Source organism: Netta rufina (genome assembly GCF_964035555.1).
Source record: "Netta rufina genome assembly, chromosome: 14".
NCBI lineage: Eukaryota > Metazoa > Chordata > Aves > Anseriformes > Anatidae > Netta > Netta rufina.
In genome coordinates, this window is record NC_140137.1 from 16703430 (window position 1) to 16726093 (window position 22664).

General features: G+C 37.4%; 1 protein-coding gene across 1 annotated transcript in view; it reads right to left on the minus strand.

Moving 5' to 3' along the window:
- The window catches only part of SPOCK1 (SPARC (osteonectin), cwcv and kazal like domains proteoglycan 1), a gene marked incomplete at both ends in the record, with an annotated part of 283060 nt that extends 261696 nt beyond the window's left edge, over positions 1 to 21364 (minus strand). Inside the window, one exon of the mRNA XM_084295019.1 lies at positions 21197 to 21364. Coding sequence (XP_084151145.1) covers positions 21197 to 21364 — 168 coding nt within the window. The remainder of the gene's footprint in view (positions 1 to 21196) is intronic.
- Between the last annotated feature and the right edge of the window lie 1300 nt (positions 21365 to 22664).

The window sequence follows — 22664 nt, forward strand, 5'->3', positions numbered from 1 at the left end:
AAATGCATACACTCTTCTTCCATCTTTTGTGCATCATCTGTATTCTAGTGGAGAGACTTCATATGTATAAGAGAAGAATATAGATACTGCCCAACACAGAGTTGAAAAGTAACATTTATTTTTTAAACCCAATCATTATTAAGTCAGCTCTTCAAATTGTGCAGATTAGCATGGCTTCAATGGCTGAGCACAATTTAATCACCGAGAAAATAACGGAGGTTCCAATTCATGTTCCATTTTCACCTGCTATAACTCCCTAGTAAAAATAAATGTTCTGGACTGCTATATGTTGAAAATACTCCAGAAAGACACTTTCAATTAAATCATGTGAAAATTAACCATATTCAAGGCATAGCAATGCCTTGAATAATTCCAGCTGGTATGGAAGTTAGTGAAGGAGATTAAAGAATAGAAAAGAATGAAACAGGAAATGAAAAAAGAAGAAAGTTATTGGAAATAGAATAAGGAAAGGGATATAGAAAGACAAATATTTCAAAGAAAGATGAATCTTAATGCAGAAAGGAGAAACATATTTAAAGATGAAAGAATTACACAGACAGACAATGGTAAAACAAAATGAACCACATTATTCAGATGAAGAAAATAATTGAAAGACATAAGGCTGAGCTTGCGACAAAAAGGATGTAGGTGAAACCAGAAGAAGAAAGAAATAACCTGCTACTATGTGAATAGTTTGATTTACTATTATTAAATGAATTATGTTGCCTTTTAGTCCAAGCTTCAAATTGAGAAAAACAAATAAAAGAGGAAATAAAAGAAAGAAATTAGATACCAAAAGAAAGGTGAAAGTTGAAATGAACCACATAATTCTTGGGACAGCAGTGCTACAAAATAAACCTGTGAACATCTCAGTAGTAAGTGAAATTTTACACCCTGAAACTGCCATTTCCTCAGAGGCACTGATCTGTAATGTATGCATACAAACCCTCAGAATTGCGATGATGCATTCTTGATTCTCACAGTGGGCAGTACAGAGAACTTTCCACAGTAACAGTATATATATCAGGGACAAGTAGTGACGGTTGGGTATGATTTCATGACTAATACTCATTTTGTTATACTTTCCCAAGACAAAAAACAATTTCTGATACAGTACTAAGCTGACCTTCTTCTCTGAAGCATATTGATGTCCCCTCTTTCCTTCTCTCTCCATTTACTTACGCTGAAACACAGAAAGATGCACTCTACAACCCTGCTCGTGAAGGTCCCTTGCCTCAGTTCTGGCTTGTATGAAATACTTTTTGCTTTGAGGAGTGATTGAACCCTACAGTAATGACTGCCAGTAATAAAGAAAAACAACTCCAAATGAAAAAAGAAGCTGAGCACATCTGATGTGTTGTATTTGAAAGGGTTGGAAGTATTGTCTTCATATCTTCTTAGAGCTAGGACATTAAAAACAATATTAGAAACAATAAAAAAAAAAAAATAAAACAGGTTATTCTATCAAGAGATAACTAGAAATTGATATTTTGCATTAAAAAAAGTTCCAAAATAAAGAAAAAAATGCAGTCACTAACATCTGCAACTGAAAAACATCTGTTTGATAATGATTTGGCCATGGCAGGCAACTAATTACTACCAGTAACAGCTCAATGGAAAGGAAGAAGTCAAAGCAGCCAGGCTCATTAAATATGAATTGTGCTGCTGAACAATTTCTGAAGGCCAGTATGAATAATATTCTTGCTTTCTGACTTGAAATGATCTCTTCTGATCTGAAATGATCTACACCTATAAATCTTGACTTAAGGCTACTGCCTTATATAAGGAAAGGCAGATGACATTGAAGAAAAATAGGATCCTGATTATTTTTTTGTCTTTGGAAAGAAAGAGTCTTTAAATTAATATATAAGGTTTAATACTTCAATGCAAAAAACATAGTACTACGAAACAGAAATTTGACTGAATTCAGTGGGACCAGAATTTTGACTTTAAAGAGCAGACATTTGAAAATTACAAGTAACTAACATCTACAGCTGGCTAAAAGTTGGAAAACATTTTCCATCTTTGAACAAAGAGGTTCAAAGAATAAGAATTTCATTTGATTTTGATCAGCAACAGAGAGAAGAGAGCTGCACATCAGAAATAGAAGCATTCAACCATGAAACAAGAACAAAGACAACTATTAAGGGTGTTTTAGTTTTGTTTAAGGTGAAAGCTTAAGAGGACCAAAATGTCATAAGTCTTCTTGAAAATAATGGCAAATCTCTCCCAGTGACTAATATTTCAGCCCTGCCAGCACTCAGAATTCAACAACACTGAAATGAGGAAAGAAAATTCAGTCACCTTGTCATTTTGAAATGGACCTATAATGAAAACCATTGAAGTGGGTTCATAGACTAGTATCAAGTTCACTAAAACAGAAGACAAGCTCAAATTCAAAAAAAAGTTAAGCTACAAAATAAACCTGATCTCACAAAATGCATTTTGTACATTTGGTGATTCCACAAAATAAAATACAAATGCACCATCCAGTATCTCCTATAACACTTAGTCATTTACTCTGAATTGCCAGTAGTTTATACTGCTGATTTCCAGGTCTGCCTGCAGCTTTACAGGTTCACACTGTGATTTTGTCAGATACCAAGCCTTACCGGGTCACGTTGGGTTAACTCTTGTGTGCAAGACCAGCTGCTACATTTTACTCTGCAGATAGCTGCATTTTAAAGGTAGGTAAAAGTGTTTCACAATTTTGTGAAGCCTTAGGAAGCAGTCAATCACTGGAAGATTTTCCCAAATACTGTTCGTAGGATTCAAATAATTCTATTCTTTTGGTACCGAATCTACAATTTTATGGCATCAATATATGGTCACCACAATAAACACAAGTTTTCTGATTGTTTATAAACAAAGTTTTCTTATAAGGGCTGAATAACTAAATTCCTTAGTCTAAATGAATAGTTTTTTAATGAAATAAAATACCTTTGGAAATACCCAGTTGTGAAACTATACGGGGGCTCAAACATTAACCACCAGCTAACTAAATGCATTACTAAATGTAAATCCAGCAATGAACTTTGGAAAATTTGGAGCGTGCCAGCTAGCTCACTGGGTTCATGATCATTACTTTTCCAAAATTGAACACACATTAAATATTCAGAGATTTGGAAACTCAAAATATCCTGTCTCCATATTTTAAAAAAATAATTATTAACACATTTTTATAGTTACCAACATTCATAATGAATTTATTAATAACGAGGGTTTTTTTGTTGCTTTATTTTCAACTCCTTTGATAGTAAGGTGTTTTTCCCCTACACCCCATTCACTAAAAGTAGCCTTATTTTTTATTTTTTTCCTATTTACCACATCAGAAAGAGCACTGTGCAGAAGCAAATATGGAGAAGTACAGAGAGATTTGAAGAGATTGCTGCAAGTAAGCTAGATATAAAACTTCAGTCTATGTTACAGATTTCTATACCTTATTGTATCATACACAATATAAGAACCCTAAGAAAAATTATCCGAATATAACTGAATAGAAAGATAACTTGCACTCAGTTGGCAGATAAAACCAAGAGAAAAGAAAGAGAAAGCTTACATATTTCTTTTACTTCACAGTATGAGGAGCCCAACTGCTTGAACTGCTTACTGAGATCTACAAAAAGTCTCTTGGTTGCACTGTCTAAGCACAAATGGAAAAATAAGCACACATTCAAATTACTGGAGGATCAGATTATTGAAGAATGGAAATATCAGACTTTTATCCCTGTGGTTACAGGATATGTATATAGCTAAAGTGTAAGGATACAAAGAACTTCACAGATTTTCTTTGAGAAAGAGGAAGTGATATGCCTCACACTTCATTTTCTCAAGCTCTCAGGGAAGCTGATTTGATGGGTAAGTGACCAGATAAGTAGAAACTATGGTTTTCCATGAAGAAGATAAAGAGACCTGGGGGGAGGTTTATTATGAATGTCTGAAATATGATGAAATACTATCTTCAATCTGAACATGATAAGGCTTTATCAGGGTGAGCACTTCACGACTTCATTATAAACAGCAATCAATATGAAGCTTCAGGCATGGTATTGAAAACATAATGTAGCAAGGTTGTCCACTTAGTACTTGTGGCTACAGAAATTAGATAACGTAATATTGACTTCATCAAAAGAATGCATTTTAATTCCAGGGTATTTTACATAATAATGATATGGTTGCCATTTTCTCAAAATAGATTATGACAATTACAAACTAATTTTTGTAGAACCTATAAAATGCCACATACTCTATACTATGTGTTGAATTTGGTTTTCATATGCATCTTTGACATAATGCAACTTGGTTTATACAATACATTTATTTCTTGCATTAAAAGAATATAACTGCTTTATGTTAGTATCTATACTTTGTGCAGTGGTCCAAGAGGCTCTGTTCAATTTATTTGCAGGGCAGACAAAATTACATTTGTTAATGATCTTCTGTCTAACAGAAAAATTGATGTCTTCAGCTAGGCTTTTAGCTTACAAGATCTGTACAATCTTTCTAGTATCTATACACCAGGAATCCAAACTCTTACTAATTCAGTATCTATGCAGCATTTCCTCAGCAATCTGTATTTTTATGGACAAATGCTATGCTAAGACATTTATTTAACATTATTTATTCACAGATGTAAACAATCCCAATATACTAGGAAACTTAACCCATACAAAGGGTACAATGCAAAGATAATTACAATACTAATAATTGCAAGAGCAAGAAAAAAGTGTTAGCTGTCAGGGTGAGAGTGTGGTCCATACTTATATTCTAGACACAAGAATGAATGACTCCAGGCAACAAACAGGGAGGAGAAGGTGCTTGAACAGGCATGGGTGTTCTGAAGAAGGACTGTATGGATACCTGCACAGGACCTCATAGAACATGCACATAAGTGCAATAAAAAGATTTTTCAGATGACATCCTATGATGTAGAAGACTTCTGTAAATCTTTTTCAATAGTAGAGACTTTAGCCATTAAAACACATGGCTTCATAGTCATTTTCCATGTGAAAAGAGGCAAAAAGAAAACTCTCCCCCTCACTGGACAAGTGAGTCAAATATAAAAACACTCCCAAGCAAATGACAGGTTTTTAGTTCATCTTTGTATCTAACAATGACAGCTGTGTGCATGACTCAGATGGATGATTCAACTGGTGGTGTCCTCTTAGCTTGGTCTAGAAAGGAAGGTGGGGGGAGGGAAGGAGAGAAGCAGTTTATTTTTAAGTAAGCTTTGTTAACAGTTTGCTTGAGAAATCCTTTAAAAGTCTTTCTTTCCTTGAGAGATGAGGTCTTATTTCGAGTCAGCTTCAGAGATTAATAAAAGTAGGTGGCTTCCAGGGAATCTGGAGACAAAGCTGGAAGCCTGAAAGAACAGAAAGGACGTACTTTGAAAACATTATGTGACACTGTTGGTGCTTAGTCGGGGTGAGAGCCAAGTCTGAAAAGGGCTGCAGAGACCTATGAGTTTGATAGTTCTGAAACAGTATTATCTAGCAGTTTATTAGAGAAGCTAGACTCACAGCTCTTCCTCCCCAGCAGCCATTATAGCTTTAAAGGCTGTTCCAATTAGCCAAGAGACCAGCTGGACAAGTGGACAATTTAGATGCTTTCCTCACATCAGTAGCTCTCTGACATCTTATCTATCTTCTTTTCATTAATAATGGATACAGAGTTAGATCCCAGCATCCAAGATGCTTTGATTTCACTAAGACCTCCTTACCTAAGGCATGCACCAAATATATTATGAACTAAATCTCAGGAAGCATGCCACCTATCCCTATGTAGTCAATGAATATTTAAAACCGTGTGTTTGAAATAATGTCAGCATAGAGTTTCCAAGGGAGAGAATTCAGCCTGAAGGATAAAACCTACTAGTAACAGCCCTGTCAGAAATACTAACCTAACCTTGCACAGAGGAGGAAGATACCCTATCTGCTCTTCAGAGACACGTCTCTTAAGTATAAAATTGTCACCAAAATGGGCCAAAAGTCAGCAAACCAGTCACCAGAAGGAAAATAAAACGCTTTCTCTGGACAACACTTCACAATGGAGGGAAAAAACATCCACTTTCTATTCTCAAAGACTATTTTCAGCTCTAGGATCACGTTAAAATTCATATCTCCAAAAACGATGGAAGTTTGGTCTAAGTTATTACAGCGCATTGTATCCATGGAAGAGTTCAATAAAGGGTTACCCACAGCCTACCTCACTACAAAGAACGACAAACAAACAGGTGGAATAGCAGGCATTTCTGAGAGAAAACTAAAACACCACATCTACTTCAGTTAGTAGCAAGGACAACGATAGCACAAACAGCTTGTCTTGCTCCTGAACATACCTTTTATGACAAAGAAGCTTTTAGAGAAAAAGGTAAATTCATTCATTTGATAGATGACATCTTTATATAACGCACATGCAGATTCCTGAAAGATTTTTGATGAAAAATACTACAGATTTTTCAACAAGAATAAGCAACAGTAAAACTTACCCAATTAGGTTTATACTGAGGCTTAAAACATTGGATATTAGATAGTGGTTTCAATTAGTTATCTCTAAACATGAATGGTTTTCATGTAAATAATCTGCCAATCTCCGAATCTGACCAATACAGACACTTGTACTTCATACCATCAGAACTTTAAAAATACTCAAAAATGCCAGTGGATCCTTTCCACTCAGGTTGCAAGCACATTAGGATTCCTCCCCCACAGCAGTCATACTACTCAACTGAGACAAGCAGAAATCCCAGTGCTCTCCTGGGATACAACTGTCAGAGTGCCAAATGATTCAGTGGCCTCGTCCACTTACGTGCAATCATACCCAGGCCAAGTAGCAACATACTGTCAGGCATCCATCTAGGAGCCTTGCCAATTGTACAGGAATAACAGCAGCATCAGCTGGCTATTCTTTTCAACACTGGCTGGTAGTTTGCCATTTCATTTACTAAGTAAGGCAGTCCAGGACTTTTAGTCTGGCACTTTCTTATTGTTTTTATTATCCAAATTACAGTGATAGCTCCCACTGGTTCACTTCTGAGAATTCACAATGAATTTCTGAAGCATGATCTAAATTCCATCGATAAAAAACAGCCTTCTTTTTCTTATATTCAGTAGGGTACAAACCAGACTTTAGAGATTAAAAATCTATGCATTTGACTTTGCTTTTTCAGAAAATTAATGCTGAAAACAAAAATAAAACCATTTATGTAATGCAAACGATGAAGCTGAGTTGAAGGAAGAACTGTTCCTGTAGCATTCCAGCTTTTCCTCTTTGCATACTGTGTGCATATGAAAGCACAAGGTAATAGAAGGGCCCTTAACTGAGCTCAGAATTGAAATCACTGTCAAATTTACATGGAGTGATGAACTGGAAGACATGGATGAAAGGCTAGATAGTTGTTGTGTTCTATGCAGGAATACAAAGGAAGTCACTACCCATATCCTACCTATATGGTTTCCATGTATAAAGCCAGTAAAAACAATTTGTGCTCAGAAACGGTAAGCAGGCAAAGGGCTTGCACTGCTGCTGACACATGTAAAGAACATGGGAGTGAGTTGTATGATCGTAACAATGTATAAATGCTGTATGGTTTAACTTCAGTGGTGCATTTGCCTTGCCAGAAAGCTCTGGAAGGTAGCCAATTCCTCCAAAACAGGAATTCAATGAATAAATTGTGTTCTGGGACAAATGCGAGCAACAATTCCCATTCTCCCTTCCTCCAGAAGGGGACACTCTAGGCAGCAAATGAAATTTTGCTTTACAAAATTTCTTTTAATTTTCCGTTGTGTCATTCCCCCAAATTATTAACAGTGAGCTGTTTTCTCCCAGACTTTGGATTTCATGGGAGTTTCTATAACATCATATCTGACATGCTTTTTGTGTTGTACTGCAGAGAAGAGTAACTTAATGATACTTTTAGGTAGAATGAGTCAGGTCTCCAACCTTCTCTGCATTCTTGTGGTATATCCCCCATGCTTTCTCAAAGTACATGGATCCTGTCAAGAAACAGTCTCAAGGAGACCCAGTTTGGAGGACTTCGCTTCTTTCTCAGCTTTTTACACATCAGTGTCACAGCAGTGCAAGTTGAAGTCTAACCTGAAAGGAATAATTCTGCAACTCAGCAGGAAAAGGTAAACCCTGTGATTACAGGGAATGCTATATAATTCTTCAGCCTTTCAAGACAGCTGAAGCTGCAAGTAGCACAGCTGCAGCAATGTTAGATACTTGGTGATAAGACCAAGGTGACTTCACTTCTGTGTTATCAAAACCACACAGAAATATTTCCACCTCAAGAACTTTCTGATCAAAATATATTAAAAAATTAAATAACCTGTCAATTGACGTGGATAAGCAAAAACAATTCATTCACCCTTGTCTGTGAAGAAGCTGGGTCAGTGTACCTGCAGAAGAGTTGGGTAGTAAAAACATGGAAATTTTAGTTTTTTCACTGCAAACATTCTAAGTCAGTTTTACATGAAAATTGGAGATTACAAGGATATCTAGGCAAATGCAAAGCCACCTATTTATTCTCTGAAGTACTTGTTGTGAGGAGATGCAGGGAGTTTATGATGGAATAAGAAAACACAGTTCACAACATATTAAAATTTATAGTTCAGCATATGGAGAAAAATAGGAACTATCAAACATCATTTCATTGGATGATACAGATACTGCCCAAAATATACAGCATGCTTTTAGAAGTAACAGCAATTGCAAACAGAGGGAATGGCACTATGGTTTTCACAGAAATATTTTATGTCTAGATCCATACAGTCTGCAGGGAGAAGGAATGATATAAAATAGTTTCACAGACTAAGAGACTACCCAATTCATTGCGGCAAAGGTAAATACAGGTCATCTCACAGAGACAAATAACTCAACTGGGGTCCTTTTTTTTTTTTTATTTTTTATTTTTTTTAATTTTTTTTTAAAAAAAAAAAAGGAAAGAAAAAATTAAAAAATTAAACGTGATTTTCACTAAATTGGAGTGTTGCAATAATCCATCCAGTTCCTTTAGGATAGTGAAATATCATATTTTTACTTTACTGATGAAAAGCACAGTTAAAGTATTTTCCTCTAGCAGCCTTCTGTTGTCCTGCCCTCTCAATCAACTATTTTTAACTTTTAAATCTGGAGAATGGTATCACATAACAAATCCATCAATTTTTACATCTGAGGTCTCATCATATGAGCATCACCTCATATGAATCTCAGTGATTGTGCCTGCAGGACTAACACTGCTTTCTAAAAAGATTACATGGACCAAAAGAAACCACTTTATTTTGCCGTCTGGCTTTCAATGTGAAACAAGTGTCATTGTGAAATGCTGACAAGATTCTCTCATGTTTTCTAGCTTTGAAAAACTACAGCACAATGCTAATGTTGGAAGCACACAAACAAAATATAGGAAGATTTTATTTATTTATTATTAAAAGCTACAGTACAATAATTACTAAAATTTGAGCAGACAACATAATTGTACCCTTCTGCATGAAAATAAGGAAAGGAGAAAAGAGAAATCTTATGGACATTTCAATATATTTACATATGATGACATAATAAGATATTCCATTTATGCAGGACACTAAGTTTGGAAATCATCCTTATGCAACATGAGACTTGCATCCAGGAGATGTGTTGAAAGTTTGGATGATTTTCATGCTTTATATAGGTCCTACACACACTGAATTTCACCAGCTGTTGTGAAGTGTTTTCCTACTTTACTCCTGCACCACTGCATTAGAGCACCATCCAAGGGAATGGAGCAAACTGCTTCTCAAATGAGCTTGCAGCAGTACATGATCATTCAGTGGATGTTCTGTTTTAAATCAAGCTTTTGCCATCTGTTCCTCTGCTAATTACAAATGCTACAGATATCCACAACTATACTGCAAGGAAAAAAAGGCTATTAAAGCACATGTATTCTTTCTACAATGCATCTTTGTTGTTTATCAAATTAAAACTAATACCACCCACCACACAACGCTCAAATCCCACAGTAGGAAGACCACATCAATGCAGGTGTTTACAGCTTCTTACCTGGCAATAAGCCAGCTGTGATTTCTTGGAGTCCAAAATGTATTATGTATACTTAGCAAGAGAATCTTCACAACTGTGCCCAGAATCACACACAGTTCTTAAGTGGGGGTTACCAGAAGCTTTGCTCACATGAACACTTGCTAACCAGCGTCTGGGCCATGCAGGATGCTCATTAGCAGCTAACTAGCTTTCAGCTGTATCCCCTCTAAGTCCCTTCCTGCTCTCCTCTCCCTCCAACCTTAACACCATAATCAAGCTATATTTTTTGAATCCTCTGTAATGAAGGAGCACATGCTTTTCCGTATCTAACTTCTTCCCATTCTGTCTATGCTTGTAACTCCATTACCTACATACACACACACACAGAGAAATGTCTTATCCTTCTTTTCCTCTTTTTGCCAGGCATTTTCTGTGAAGGAAAGATCTCCAACCTTAAAAAAAAAAAAAAAAAAAAAAAGACTGTTTCAACTATGATTTCTCACCTAATGGAGCATGTCTCCAACTCAGCCATGACTACTCAGGAAGCTTCAGCTTTAAAGCCAGCCAATGCCCTAAGGCTTAGTTTCTCATTTTATATATACATGTATCTCTTTATTGAGTTTGAATTTTAGAGACAATCTTATGTCATTCCAGATGGAACATGTCAACCTCACCATTCCCAATGTATCAGTAATGGTTTTGCAATGATGGAGGTAGGTTTTAAAATAATTTCCTTCTTGCAGCTTCTTTCATTACTAATGACTACAGCCATGCTGAGCACACAACCATATTCTTCTCTATTTTACTTTGCCGTGCTGCAATAGAATACTTCTCATCTTTGATTGCACAGTGTCATATTCATCCTTTAAACCATGAATGGAGTATCTCTACAAAAAAACTAAGGTTCTTTGTTTACTAATACAAAAAGTTCTGATAGCCCCTACGAAGCTGTATTTTTGTTGTTGCTTTTTCTTCCTCCATATGAAGATGGCATTCTTGGTGATGGCAGATGTTGCTTCGGAAGTGGAAATTTCAATATATTTTAAAATAGTTCTAGAATTTTTTGTTATATTTTTATAAATGCTCCATAATTGTCCGTTTATACCCAATAAAGTTTCTTGCACTTATATTCACACTTCTCTTTTACAAGGTATTGTACACGGATAGGAAACACTTCTTTGTTATCGCTAACATCAGTGTCTCTGGGGAAAAAATATTACCTTTCATCTTAGGTTATAAGGAATTCATTACAAGCCACAAAATCTTCACTCTGCCAATCATTTTAACATTTATTAAGATATGACACATGCATAATACACAAAGCACCTCTTCATGAGAGGAACCAAAGGCTTTATAGAAAGAAGAGGAAACCAGATATAAAAATAAACAATTGTGTCACATAAGAATTATCATTTCAGTACATCTCACTTCATATTTTAATGAAAATAAGACATTATGCATCCTGTCGCAGCTGTCAACTTTGCTATATAAGCATCTTTGTAAGTGATCATATTAATAAATCTGTGGCTATTGACATGAATTACTACATACTTTTTTATAAACAAATATATCTGGAGTACCAGTTTTCTTCATCTGGCAAAGCTTCCGTTATATGCATAACTGACAGTTGTGTGGTATTTTTCCAGTTCATATTTATTGAAATTAAATGTGACAGAATTCTTTTTTTGGATGCTGTTGACCTCAGCGAGCCATAATGTGGAGATTCACGGTTGTGTTTAAGGAATATGCTGGGTAATTCTATATTTAAATCACTAATTATCCCATGTCTATGATATCCTTACTGAAGGCAACACTCTGGTGTTCTTTCATGGTGTTTTTTGTTTGTTTGTTTGTTTTTAGCAACAACTTTAGGAAGTTTTAAAAAGATCAGTAGACTTTTTAAACTTATTAAGACTCATGAGTTTCACCAGATGTAGCTTAACATTAAGATAAAACAAGATACAGGAAATTTGCTGTGCATTATATCTCTGCTCTAACAGAAAATATCTAATCCCCCTTAAATATGATCTCAAAATAGAGGTGTGTCTACCTAGTATTTAAAAAACAAAATAAACAAACAAACAAAAAACACTCTAGCTAGCATGAAAAAGACTGGTTAGCCCAGCTTCTCTTAGGGGGATTAAAAAAAAAAAAAAAAAGACATAATTTATCCGTGATACATGTTGAATGAGGTTTATGTTATCAAGCAAAAAATTAATTTAACCCACTAAGTACTGCTGTCAGATACTGGCACATATACCCAAAGGAAGAATACAGACCTGTTAACCTTCATCTTTCTATATTCAAACCCAGTACACAACCAGTAGAACTGCATTGTCCTGGGACTTGCACAACATAAATTTTGTTGTTAGATTTAGTATTAGGTTGACAGATAACTCTGCAGCTAGCTTTGTCCTCTGCTCCCACAACCGCCTAACCCAGATGTACATCTCTGTATGCCTAACCACACTGGAAAATTGCTTTAAGATGTGGTAAAGGGTGCCACAGAAAGAGTAGGAGTTGCTGAAGACGGAATGAGGCCCCAGGGAGGGTTCAGCACCGGACAGCTCTGCACCGCACCAGGCCTCAGACCCTGCACAGGCTCTGGGCGAGTAACAGGGCTCTGCCAGAACACACTCTTCCAGGTGCAACGGTCTTAGATGAAGTGGGCATATTTCAGAGCAGTTTCTTTAACATATCATTACAGTGCATGCAAATGTACAGCAAAGTTTTCAGGTAAAGGGATTACTAATATGCATCCCCTGCAATAAAATGGAGAGGGAACAGATTAGAATCTATGTAGTGCAGGTTGGTGGAAATATTTTAATTCCATCTTTTGGGGATGATAGTATAAGAAGAATATGTGAAACTGGTCATCCCACCTTCAGGGAGTGAAAATTTAAATGGAAGTGGAATCACTGCCACTGCACTGTTGAAGTCTAAAATTGATTTTTATTAATATATACTACACACAATCAAGTTCTACCAAGAACCTAAATATCCCTAGTAGACACAGAAGCACTACTCCAAAAAATGTTTTCCCCTCTCTCCCTCAAACAAGCAGTTCAGTCTGTCTCAGCTGCAGACTCATTTCTTAACCCTGCTATGATCATTTTAAGCATCCATTAGGAAGAAGTTAAAGCCTGTCCTTCCTACTTCTTTGGTTTTCTGTTCAGGTTCAACCATTAGAACTAGAAGAGAAAGACATAGAAGCAGCAGGAGACAATACTGAGATAAATTTCTGAATAGACAAGGAAACTCATAGAAAGAAAGCTGAAGTCAGCTCTCCAACCTAAAAAGCACATAAAAACTATCCACAAGGTATGCTGTGAAATTTCAGATTAAATTGTATACATATGCAGCTGAATTTCCTGATTAGACAATTTCAAAATAACTTGCATAGACAGACAAATATTACTACCTTTATCAATTCCAATGTTGGCCACAATTGAACTGTATGCCATGATATATTGAAACCTTTCTTGAAAACCAGTCTGAGATAGTTACTTTAACAGCAATTTTTAATCAAGTATTTTTCTATCTGCCCAGGAGAAAGCAATCAGTGAAGTGGATTTATGACACTAAGTTCATTAAGAGGACAGCCAAGATCACAGAATTAATTGAAGCCCCCTTGTATCCATTTAATGAGAATGATTTTCTGTTACTCTGGATTACAAACCAAGCTATAGAAGTGACAGATAAAGACCAATCTACTTCCTGCCAAAACCTCTATTCAGTAGTTTAGCAATTACTTATCTGTAAACTGAATTTTGAATCATATCTTAGCCTTGAAACTCATTAGGCATTAGATGTTCAGTCCAAATATGTAATTCAATTTTAGCTGCCAACCTGCGACAGCAAATCTACCAATGATAACTGCTGGCGTTAATCTACCTGGTGACAGACTATTTAGAGTTAAGGCTTGGTAACATAGCAGCAATAAGGCCCCACATAGAGCTGCAACAAAGTGTTGGAAGTACAGAAATTCACACTGAAGACAGTGGCGTTACTTTAGCTTGGCTGTGTCAACTCCACTTCTTTGTTTTGGTTGGAATCTATCAAGTGTGTTTTCTGCAGACTGAACATGTTTGATTTTCAGATAGTTTGATTCTTCCAGGAAGCTGCTACTACTTATGCTGGCCAAAAACCTGATCTTTCAGCCTTTTCCAACTACATAGTGTCCTCCAAAAGACAAAAATAACCATTTAAACTAACTGGCCTTTCATGTACAGTCTTCTTTGTATAACAGGAGAATGAGGAATACAACAAACTCAGGCATCACTGAAGTCTTTGAGAACTTGGTCATCAGCATCAACAGAACTTCACTAAAGATCTTTTGGATGATTTTTTTTTTGATAATATGGGGAAAGAAATAATTAAACAGTCTTTGAATAAACAGATGTTATCAAAAAGAAAAAAGAGTTTTCATACCCCAAATGTAGTATTTCACCTACATTTCCCTCATGAAGTCCTGCCTCTTGTAAAATTAGCTCACTAGCACCACCCCATATTCAGGTAGCCTTGTATTTTATCCACAAACCTCTCCCACACTATTTAATTACGTATGTCTAGCCTCTTGGTTAACACTGTAAGTACAGAAGACAAATAAAAGTACAAACTCACAAGTTGTAGGAAGTATTATCTCATGGCTATGTACCGGGTTTTGATTTGCTGAAATTTTGCACGTATGAGGCACTAGCATTGTGATTTGTCAAAATTGGCTTTTCCAAATTTTTAAAATTCAATTTTAACTCCACATGTAACAAGAAGCAAAAGATTTCTCTTACAAAAAACAAACAAAAAAACTTTCCTTCTGTACTTACAAAGGTGCAGCATGCTCTTCACGTCATTGTATTTCCTATAGCTCCCACTCCAACTCTTAAAACATAGAATTTGAATCCAGATATATAACAGAAGACTCCATTCACAGAAATCTGACAAAACTACAGATTAAAAAATTACCCTATGGAAAAGAAAACCTGTAAAATTTAAGGGTTCGGGAGACGGGGAAGAGAAAGTAGTAGAATCCAAGAATTCTACTACAGTACTCTAAAGAACGGTAAAACACGTCAGTGAAATCTTCAGACCTACAGAATTCCTTATTAGGGATACAATTAGTGACTGCAGTCTATAGAAGATTTCTGCAAGGTTACTGCTCAATTTAGGACTTGAAACATATAATATAGAAACTAATATGATAATTTTCTACTGACCTGTTCAGCTTTAGAGTCTTATATCATTCCTAGGCAAGCTAGATACATGTTAGTTAACCATTAAAAGTGTGCTCTCCATACCTTCCAAGTTAATTATTCTGACATAAATGCCATTATTTTTCCCCTTGTCCACTGCTGAAGGAACGTGTCAAGTTTGAGAAGAGCATTTTTAGTAATCATGTCTCTGCTGGTTTTAAGTAGCTGATTGTGAATTACACTTGGACAAATTTGGTCTTATGTTCTGCTACTCTTTTAAACTTCACACAGATTTGGCAGATATATCTCAGCTGTACTTCACAATCACATTTATATTCCAGCCTTGTTAGCTCAAAAATGCCAGGGGATCTGGGGATACTTGTGTTATTTGGGTATCTGAGATCAAGTTCCACCAGACTAAAAAAATGTGGATAGGAAGCAAGACAGCCATCTGCATGGGGATTTAATCTTAATGAAGAGATACATGAAATAACAATCCAGGGCCTCTTAAAAAAAAATCACAGAATCCAGGTTATGTTTTACGTTAACTACACCATAATCTTTTTTGTTAACATACAAGCTCCATTTTAAAACTGAATTTTAAAAAGATAACTTTAAAAAACCTAACTTTGTCCTAAAGTCAGGAATAAAATTATTTTTGTTGGCTATATTCTGCTCCTTTCTTTATGTCAACTTCTCATAACCCTCTCTCAATAAAATTTCTGTAGCAAATCTACTCTTTCAAAATTAGCTTTATGCAAGTAAAGTCAATTCCTATGCTCTTAATATTACTAGTTAAATATGTTTCATACAATTTTCTTTCTTTAACAGAACCAGAAATCTTTCATCTTATGCATTTCAACAATATATTTGTTCTCTTTAGAGTAGCATTACTTCTGTTACTTAGAATAACTCTGCAAAAATCAATAAATGTACACAGGTTTTCTCTCTCATCTATTTCAAGCTAAGCTGCCAGGACCCAGAATAAATTCATTTCAGCTCTCAGTTCCATGACCTTCTGCTTTGTACTTTTAAATTTCATTTCATTTCAATTACTTGAGTTCTCAAGGTCTTCCAGTTCTGCCCGCTTGGTATTCCAGCCCTTCTCCATATTGGTCATGTTTTCCAACTCTCTGCTATCAATTTTCACTACCGCACTCTTAATTTGGGGCTAAACAAACCAGAGAAGAAAAGTGCAACAAGAGGAAAAGCAGGTGCAGAAGCATGAAGAGGTCATCACAATATCCATCAATGGCAATGCTGGAACAGTACAGCTCCCTCAGCCTGTATTTGCTATACCACCTAACGCAGCATTTCTGCTTAGGGTCAGGGTGAACTCAGTAGGCTCAGAGAGCTGATGTACATGAATAACTGCCAAAATCGTCTCTTCAGTGAATCATATTAGGGGCTGGTGGTCTGTGCCAACCTGAGAAACCTAATATATAATCTAATCCACTTATCTATAAATGTTAATGCTTCTCATAGTTACATTCAGCTACTTATTTACTGTAAGTGTGTGAAATTTTATATGCACAGATTTCATGTCTCATTTCCTAGGCATGCATAGTCTCAAAGCATATCACGGATGGGTTTACTAACATGATAACCTGAAGTGAATTGAAACTCTGCAAGTAATAAAATTTAGAGAAACAGTTTAGCTAATGAAGAACATAGCCTGGCAATCTTCCATGCATAAACATACACCAAAACCAGGTCCTGCCAAGATTCTTAGCTTGCAACTTTTTAGAAAGTCCTTGTGATCCTTTAAGTTCTTTTAATTTTTCCCCTTCTTGCAGTTTAATCCATAGCTAGTTGCACTTATTGCCTCTTTTTAATGTAAGTATTAATAATGTAATAGACATAAGTCCAAGTAGAAGTAATAGTATTAGTGTGTTCATATAATTTGGTTAAGACAGGCCTTACACTAGGAGGACTCATTCTGTGCCTTCTATGCCAAGCCTCTATGAATGGAATGAGATGCTGCAGTGTGACCTGTTAGAGTAATGTGTATGGCTATTCACATAATAAATGCTTTCTAAGACTCGTAAGAATTCACTTTACATTCAGGTACTGAATTTGCACTCAAGCTCCCATTAAGCCAAAGAATCTCTCTCAACAGATTTAATCGAATGATCGAGGCCTTAACATTTGTTTTCATATCTAAAGGTCTAATTTACCTCTCATATTCTTAAAGTCTTCTTTTCCAAGCCTCAAATGTGTACAAAGAAAATATCTGCAGTTGCTTCCTACAGACTGCAGCTTGCTTACTGTTCTCTTTTTCTAGTAAGAATATTGACTTAGTTTTTAGTTTTCAGATACTTAAGTAACTGACTAGGTCTACTTTAGTACTTATGTAAGCATTCAAACCACATTCAGTGTATGAATTAAATGAATAAAATTCCACATAGCCACAAATGCTGAGTGCTGTTCTTTCTTTTGTATGGTTCAACACAAAGTCATGAGGGAGAGAAACACTCTTATCCCCAGCTATACAATGGCACTTAAAACGGAGAGATTTTGTCACTGGCCACATAGGAAGTCCATGATACACTAGGAAAAAGAGGCAGAAGACAGACAGGAATATCACGGTCAGATCATATTTAAAGCATATCAACACATGAGACATTATGCCATTATTGATACTGGATGAATAGACCATACACAAGATTTTCAGGAGCATGTGCTTCACAACACATCAGTCAGACTGGTCTTACTATTCATTAGCAGGCTTTGCTTTGTCTTAAAACTGAAGCCCTTAAATATTGCACAAATTGTGTTCAAACCATATGAAAACATTGCATTGTCAAGTCTTGTTTGTACCAGATCTTGAGGCCTTTTGAAAATGTTGATAGGGCATCATTTTACATTATGAAACTTGGTCAAACTTAAAAATTTAGCCTGATTATGTGTTTATAATGTTGCGTTCAAATGAGGTGTACTTCTGTGCTGTCTTTTCACTGAAGAGTAATGATTGCTGGACCATTAGGGGCAACTACCATGCTGTCTTTACCCAAAAGAAATATGGGTCATACTTGAGAAAACAATCAATACTTGCCTTCTCAAATCAGGCCATATTGGACCATAGCTCAATAAGCTTGACCAACCAATTGATTTTGAAAAGAATAAGTGAAAAAGATGAGGGAATCTCTATTTAAAATTTTATACTCAGTTATATCCCATACGTAAAGAAATCTGGTGGTTGTGCAGCACTGTGCATACATATATGCACGTAAATCTGTCATACATTTGTGTTGCACGCATATATGTGCGACAAATAGTTTAAAGTGACCACAGCCACAACAATTAAATCTAAGCTCTATATGTGCTATGTTTCTTCTACTGTGCATGTGGACACAATTATGTAAATATTTGTGCAACCTGATATCACGTGACATCAAATTCTGAAAGCTACTAAAGGTAATTATGATTTTTACTGCAAAATTACTTCTGCTGATTTGTAGGGTATGGCCTAGGCCCTTTGCTCTGTAGCAGCTGTAGTGTCAGATTCAGTAAGGTATTAACTGAAACACCACTTCTATACTCCAGACTTTTGTACAGAGCCTACACTGAGAATTTCATCCAGTAATGATGTACAGTTACAGCTTGGGAATGAAGGGAAGATGGGAAAAGAGTTTCCCTGCAAATTCAACAATTATAAATGAAATGCTAATCTACTCCACACATAGCAGTTAATACTGCTGTGTGTCATTTCACTAAGCAGTTTTACAAAAATATTTTAACACCCCATTCCAAAGCAACATGGCCACAAAGCATTACATCTCTGCACACAAGAAGTGTGCTCTCATTCCTAATGTGTGTGAACAGAAACTCTCACAGAAGATTATGATGCATTAAAATCACTTTGGTTGGAAATACATAATTAAGAGTTTAATTACTTATACAATCTTTTTATATTTTTTCTTTGAAAAAGCTTAGTAGATTAGCAGTCTCTATTAGTTTGCCACATAGAATACTTCATGGACACACAGTTGTAACGATGGTTTTAATGTAAATAAATAGAACCATTAAAATAGCTGAGGAGAAAGATATCTAAACTTTGCACAAACTTTATATTATTTATTTCTGTTTGACAGAGGACTTGTTAAGATTTTTTTCCATAAAATGGTTCTTCCTATGGAAGAGTTTTGAGGCTTTACAGATTTTGTTAGCATTTTCAGTAGTTCTAAAAAAACATTTTCAATTGTGAAATGTTAGAACATGAAAGAGGTAATATTAATGAATATCTTCCCTACGAAGATGAATCATGCCTCTGAAAATTGCACCTGTGAGACAGGAAAGGGTATGAGAAGTTGCAAAGACTTCAGACTTTAAAAAAATGCATAAAATGAAATACAAACTTTAAGCTCAAGAAGCATAATTTAATACAAAGTCTCTATTTGTAAGGAGCCTGTTGAAAGATGTAGAGAGTCATCTGCTAGAATTCTGTCGCTAATTAAAAACATTTTGGTTGAATTTGCCAGTCGTTCATTCAATTTACCATTTTCAGATGGTGTTGAACTGTCATGTCAAGTCTTGTGTAGGAATTAGGAAGAGAAATCCTTAGCCTGCATTCCCCAGAAGAATAAAGCAGCTAATCACAAAGATTCCCTTGGAGCCTGGTAAAAATCTATGAATCCATATTAACTGTGGAATACCCTTAATAAAATACTACTTACTGTTTAAGCATAGGCTTTTTGGGGAACCAATTATGAGAATTTTAACAGTCCCAATAGGTGAACATCATCATAGTGACTGCATACAAATGTACATTCTGATATAATAGTCGGTGCTATTGATAAGTCCATACTTTGTTATATTAAAATTCAGAGTACAGAATGATTTTTCAGACACAGAACTACCAGAAAACGTAGAGAGAATAAGCTAAGCAGAGACTGGTCACATTTAACCGTAATACTTCAACTTCTTTGCAAAGTAAGGTACAACATTCAGACCACAGCAACAAATGTATAATATCAAAGTTTAACTTTTTAATAGCATTATAAAGCACCTGAGCTACTTAAATGAGAATAAATTAATAAATAGCACACACACAACAAACTCACAAAACAGTACTAGCAGAACTGCTAGCCAACTACGTACTTGTCCCTTTCCTATAGTCACAATGCAGCCAGAGTGCACAAATCCCATGCAATCAAGAATACTTAACCTCAGTGTGCTCCTGATCATCATTAACAGCAATGTTTCCCTTATCCAGCCTTAGAAACACTGAAGCAGGCCTTTCTGTGTATACTCCAAGAAAGATTTTTCAACATACAGGCAACAGAAGCAAAAGGAGCTCCAGAAATATCACATTTGCTTTAAACATTGTGTTTGCCTTCCACTAGTCATTGACTTGCCATGCCCAACTGTATTCAATCTAAGGAAATTCAAAGCTTAATCTTAGGATCTTAGGAAAGTGATTTGTTTTGTGCAGGTACATGTCATAACATATCTTGAAGTCATCCCTATTTTCTAGGCTGGGAAGTAAAAAAAAAAAAAAAGTCAAAGCATCGCTTCCTCCAAACCTATACCAGTGTCAAAACATCCATGATCAGAATTGACAATAAAATATTTTCCACCAAATCTGTAGGTGAAAAAATGCTTCAGTGTTTACCACCTGGTGGCTCAAACTGGTAAATATACCCTTCTTAAACACGCAATATCGTCGTTTACATTTAACTAGCCTCTTCAGCAGCAGGCACAGAAACTTCTCTCAAAGTTCCTCCCCAAAGGAAAGCCGAAGACCATTACGCTTTCAGCAAGACTGATATCGAGCCAAAATCGTCCTGCTCAATGGGGTAATCGAAAATGCCAGGACTGTGTCCAGCTTCCAAACCGCTCCGAACATCCTTAACGCACGCAGCAACCGCGAGCCCGAGCTGCATCTCTCTTCCACCCACATCTTCTAAAAGCCAGCAGCCACCCACTGAAAAGATGCTGGAGTCAAACCAAACAAACACGGAGCGTACAGCAAACGGAGAAGTACTTACATCCCTGAATTTGTTCCAGTACTTGTCTCTATCATACTGCGAAACGGTGCTCAGCCATTTGTCGTTGTCCAGGAAATTGCCACGGCTGCTGCTACTCGTGATGACCTCGGGATGCCGGCTCTCCACTTGCAGGAAGCACCAGGCAGCGAGGACCAGCACCCCCGACATCTGCAAGGAGAGGATTCCTCGAGCGGGGAAGTTTGAGGGCACCCAAGTTCGGCCTTTTCGCCCCTCACGCCCCTCGCCAACTTCTGCCTGCGGAGCCACCAGCTCCGCTCAGACCCACCCTGCCCGCCCAGCCGTGCGGGGCGGGGAGCGACGGCAATAAAAACAAAACAGCTCACCCACGGCCGGGCAGAGGCACCGGCCAGGGGAAAATAAAGCTTTGCGACACCCCAGCAAAACCTCCCGCGGGAGCAGCCAGCGCTGGCTCCGCGAAGTTTGGGTGCCAGGGCTGAGACGAAGCCCCTACCTCCGGGCAGTGCCGCCAGCCGCGGCTCCGAGCAGGGCGGGCGCCGCTGCCTCCTCTCCTTTGAGCGGCTGCCGCGGCTCGGATAGCGGATCGGAGAGAGCCAGCGAGCCCCCGCTAGGCTCCGTCAGCGGCTCCGGGCGTGTGCGGCTGTGTGTGTGAGTGTGTATGTGCGTGTGTGTGAGAGCGAGCGGTTGCGGGCTCTGCGTGAGCCAGGAGCCGAGGTCTGGCGACATCTTCTGGCGGTGGGATGGTGCTGAGGTAACGGGCAGGGCGAGGCGCCTCCCGTCGCTGACCGTCACCGTCTCGCTGTCTGTAACAGCCTCTTGGTCCAGGATCACTCCCCAAACCTCTTCACGGATGGGAAAAGGATACAAAATCCCCTCCTGGCTCCCTCCCGGCAAAGCAAATGTGTCAGCAAGGAAGCAGGGTTGCTCCCTTTGCGGAGAGTGGGGAGCAGTCCCCATGAGTGAGCCGCAGGGGCATTACATGGGCCCTGGAAATTTTGCTGATCAGCTTCGGGTCGTGAGGAGGCAGCTGGGGAGGCATCCGTGGGGATGTTGGGGGTAGCACCATCACGGAGACTGACAGTGAAGTCTCACTCCTGATGCACCCCGATGTGTTCCAGAGCCATAAACCTGCCCTTTATAAACAAACAAAAACCCTGCAAACACCAGTTGTAATAAGCCCTGGGTAGTACATGACTATTTAGAGGCAATGGTTTCAAAATATCTGGAAGTAAAGACATTTCAAAGGCATGAAAGTCATCCCAGATTTCATAATTTGTTTTGGCAAAGAGCTCCCCCTCTCTTTATCAGCTCACCCCACTCTGTGAAGACGTTTTCGCCCCCACACAATGGGTAGTGAAGGTAGACCTTGCACTGCCCAAGCCATCAGTTATTGCTGTAATCCATCCCCAAAACCTGTGAAGAAGGCACTCTTCCCACTCTTAATTTGAACATTTCAAGGGGTAGGAAATAGGGAAGTTATTTAAGCTGT